A 4,240-nucleotide genomic window follows, 5' to 3' on the forward strand; every position below is an offset into this window, starting at 1 on the left:
CCCCCCAACGTATTATGGCGCCCCCTTCTTGTAAATATTGCTGCCAACGCCCCCTGGCATCATCACAGCGTCTGCATTGAGAAACACTACAGTAACCTAACAGAGAAGCTATCATCCAGTAAGCTAACAGAGATGCTATCATCCAACACCACCAACTGGTATTACTATGACGAAGAAGCAGAGCTGCGCAGAGAAGACAGAGACACCCAGGAGTCATACCAGAACCCAAACCCAGGATACAGAGGTTCAGTGAAGGTTGTGTTGAAGGTGTGGAGGTGGACCAGGGTGTCCGAGGACACTCTGTAGAAGGACAGAGTCCCAGTAGGATGGTCCAGATACACTGCTACTTTGTGCCAGAGGCAGGCGGGGGGCACAGCAATGACCTCCATCACGCTACGGTGACAGATGGCGTAGCCAACATCATCACAGCATCTGAGACTCCAGGACTGATCGTTGCCTCCAAACCAGCAGTCCCTGCTTTGACCTTTCCGCCTGATCCCTCTGTAACTCACTGAGACCAGGACCCTTCCGGACCACTCCACCTCCCAGTAACAGCGACCAGTGAGACCATCCTTACACAGCAGCTGACTCCATTCAAATCTGTCCGGATGATCTGGATATGGCTGCTCCTGGTTCACTATCTCCACCTTCCTGTTGTTGTTGGACAGTCGGAGTTTTCTGCTCACTGTGTTCAGGTTCAGTTCAAGCTCACAGAAATCTGAGGAAACACAACAAATCTGCAGTTTGTCTCCATGTGTTTGTCAGAAAAACCAATAATTGAAAATGCAGAAACTATTATTGTGTTTGTTCAGATCTTTGGTCAGTACAGAGTGGACATAAGAGGCAGGTTTAAGATATTAAAATCATATAAACTTAGGAACATTGTCACAGTCTGTGTTTGTTTTCTTGGTTTTTCTAGCATTTCAGTGTTCCCCTGTGTTTCTCTGCCCTACTCTGTCCATGCTCACCTGTTTCCTCTTGTGTCTCCTCCAGGTGTTTCTCATTTGTCCTCATTAGTTTCCCTTTATATTTGGTGTCTTGTCCTCAGTCTGTGTCGGTTCATTGTGCTGTTTTACCCAACCAGTGTGGTGTTCTCTGTGTTCCTGTCCCCATGAAATTTTTTGAGCTGCCCTGTCAGCCTTTTTGTTTAAATAATAAATCTTTTGTTAAACTTTGGATTTTTGCCTGCACCCTGGGATTTTTCCTGCCTGCACCTCACAGAATGAACCAAGTCCCCAGCCTGCAGGCAAGATTTTTTTTTTTGGTTTAAATTCTGGAGAATTGTTGGAGAAGCTGAAGCAGCAGCAGAGAGAGCTGGATAGGCTGTCTGCTCTCTTCCCCTGGACCTACCCATTGAGAGCAGCAGCGTCTGATGATTCTGTTGCCCACCCTCCCACCCCTGTTGTTCCTGGGTCACCTGAGTCTCCTGGGTCTGCTGAACCGCCTGAATCTGTTCCTGTGTTTCCTGAGTTTCCTGAGTTGGTGGTTCCAGGCCCGGTAGTTCCAGAGTTGGCGGTCTCGGTATCTCCTGAGTTGGCGAGTCTCGAGTCGGCGGTCCTTGATGTTCATGGGTCGGCTGCAGGCGCCTCCCTGACATCTAGTTCGGCTGCCGTTGCCTCCTCTTCGCCTGGATCGTCGCCCATTGCCTCCTCTTTACCTGGGTCATTGCCCTTCGCCTCCTCATTGCCTGGGTCGTCACCCATCATCTCCTCATCACTTCTGTCACCTGTGTTTGCCGTCGTTGACACTCTGGCTCCGTCAACCTCTGCTGGTTCTTCATCTGCTCCCTCCACCTCCCTTGGCTCTTTGTCTGCACCCGCCTCCTCCCTTGGCTCCATCTCTGCTCCCATGACTCCCTTGGACCCAGGGTGTTCTCTTGGCCGCCCTCTAGATGCTCTGCCCCATGTTGAGTGATCCTCTGGCCGTCCTCCTGAACTCCTGCCCCATGTTGGATGGTCTTCGGGCCGTCCTCCTGAACCTTATGTCTTTTGTCTTTGAGTCTGTCCTGTCTTGTGTTCCACAAGTCCCATGCCTCTCCTTTTTTGACATCAGGAGCAGTTGTTAGGGGGGAGTCCTGTCACAGTCTGTGTTTGTTCTTGGTTTTTCTAGCGTTTCAGTGTTCCCCTGTGTTTCTCTGCCCTAAAGCCCTGCCCATGCTCACCTGTTTCCTCTTGTGTCTCCTCCAGTTGTTTCTCATTTGTCCTCATTAGTTTCCCTTTATATTTGGTGTCTTGTCCTCACTCTGTGTCGGTTCATTGTGCTGTTTTACCCAGCCAGTGTGGTATTCTCTGTGTTCCTGTCCCCGTGAGTTTTTGAGCTGCCCTGCCGGTCTTTTTGTTTAATTAATAAATCTTTCGTTAAACTTTGGATTTTTGCCTGCACCCTGGGTTTTTTCCTGCCTGCACCTCACAAACAGATGCCAGATCACCAGACAGTCAACAAAATGTGTTTTGCTTGGAGTCAAAAATATACATGTTATACAACAAAACAATGTACACAAACTTTTGTAAAGTCATTAACAAAACACAGACTGGTAACACTGGAATGTTGCGACAAATAAGTCAAGACAAAGATGCAGAAAAAGACAACAATTAAATCAAAAATTAAGTAGAAACAGGACTGGATGAGTTAAAGAGAAAAGCCAGTCTGTGAGACTAAAACTATTTCACGATCAAACTCACATTTCTTCAGTCCAGGTGTTGACCACTGCTTTCCACTATGATCCATCCTACAGAAACAAATAAAGGTAGACTCATCACTATTGTAAACACGCATCCATTATCTTTCTCTCATTCAAAGTTGAGCCGCAGGGCAGCAGCTTGAGCAGGGGGGTCCAGACCTCTTTCCCCAGCTACCTCTTCCAGCTCTTCTGGGAAGATTAAAAGATGTTCCCAAGCTAAACGAGATATAGTAGACCCACACCAGTTCAGTGGCTCTCACCATGGGCAAAGCCAGAGCAGAATAAAGTCCAGCCCCTCTGGAGGAGATCAGTTTTGGAGAACAAGCTGTGCATCAAGGTGAGTCCATCTATATGTAGTTGGTACCTCTCAAGTCGTGTTTCCATCCAATTTAAATGCAAATTTTGAGCAAACTTTTAAAATGTTGCAAAAAGAAAAAGGTGCATCAGACGTGTTTCCATCAACTGGCTTGGAATCAACCAGGCTACGCAAAGTGTAATTACATTGTCGTTACTCGTGGCTGTAGTAAACAGTAAGTAAAGTCATAAACTCTCAGGGACACATCTCAGGACAATGGAGAGAAGTTATCAAGAACGCGTTGCTACTATCAGAAAAGTTGTAATTATTTTGTCATATCAGCTAGTGCTGGTGATATTACATGCTGTCTGGAGACACAGAAAAAGAAATGCAATTCTCTTCATGTTATGGGAATATCCAGGAAGATGCTGACAGCAAGAGGAGGCTCCATCTGCAGCAGTTACAATTATTGAACAGCGGGAACAGCGTATGGAGGCAAATGTTCGCTACATCAGAACTTATTCGGCAAATGTGTTTCCATCTCCCCTTTTGTGCTTTAACTCTTTCGGAAAATCCAAAAGCCACCTCATCAGAGCATAAAAACGTATTTGTGTAATTGAGGAAGTTTTTGCAAATTATGTTCCCATTCACCTTTTCTAATGTGATGCTTCAAAATGTGCATAAAAATAGTTGATGGAAACACAGCTTTAATGTCACACACCAGCTTGGGCTCTTCCCCACCAGAGAAGTCATGCTCCATGTCCCGAGAGCCAGCTTTGGCAGGCCAGGATCAGAGCATCAAGATCTCCACCTTTGGCTACCACCAATGGAATCATGCACCCAACTTGTATGGCCCTTCCTGCAGGTAGTGGGGCCCCCAGGAAGGCAAGCTCATGTTGCTCATTTGGACTGAGTCTGACTGCTTCTAGGCAAGGAACATTGGGCCTCATGCAAGAACATGTTCGTATTCTTATCCTAAATTTCTCTTACTTTTGTTCGTACAAAGGGTTCGTACGAACATGCCACGTCAGATTCAACAAACTCTTCTATCTTCAGGAAAAGTGTGTAAATGAGGAACGTAAACATGATGAATGTGTATCAGGTGCTTGTGCTCGAGGAGGGGTGATTAGCATACCGTATTTTTCGGACTATAAGCCGCACCCGCAATTTTTTTTTAAAAATGCGCGAACATCAACATATAAGCCGCACTGGACTATAAGCTGCACCCCCAACCCCATCAGTAAAAACAAAAACAAAAACAAAAA

At 46.4% G+C, this 4,240-nt stretch overlaps 1 protein-coding gene across 1 annotated transcript in view; it reads right to left on the minus strand.

The window, feature by feature from the left end:
- Window positions 1-54: 54 nt before the first annotated feature.
- Window positions 55-4,240, minus strand: part of LOC106530831 (NACHT, LRR and PYD domains-containing protein 7) — a gene marked incomplete at its 5' end in the record, with an annotated part of 11,096 nt that continues 6,910 nt past the window's right edge. Inside the window, 2 exon segments of the mRNA XM_014026537.1 lie at window positions 55-718; window positions 2,682-2,728. Coding sequence (XP_013881991.1) covers window positions 165-718; window positions 2,682-2,728 — 601 coding nt within the window.

This window comes from Austrofundulus limnaeus, unplaced genomic scaffold (genome assembly GCF_001266775.1).
Source record: "Austrofundulus limnaeus strain Quisiro unplaced genomic scaffold, Austrofundulus_limnaeus-1.0 Scaffold564, whole genome shotgun sequence".
NCBI classification, from domain to species: Eukaryota; Metazoa; Chordata; class Actinopteri; order Cyprinodontiformes; family Rivulidae; genus Austrofundulus; species Austrofundulus limnaeus.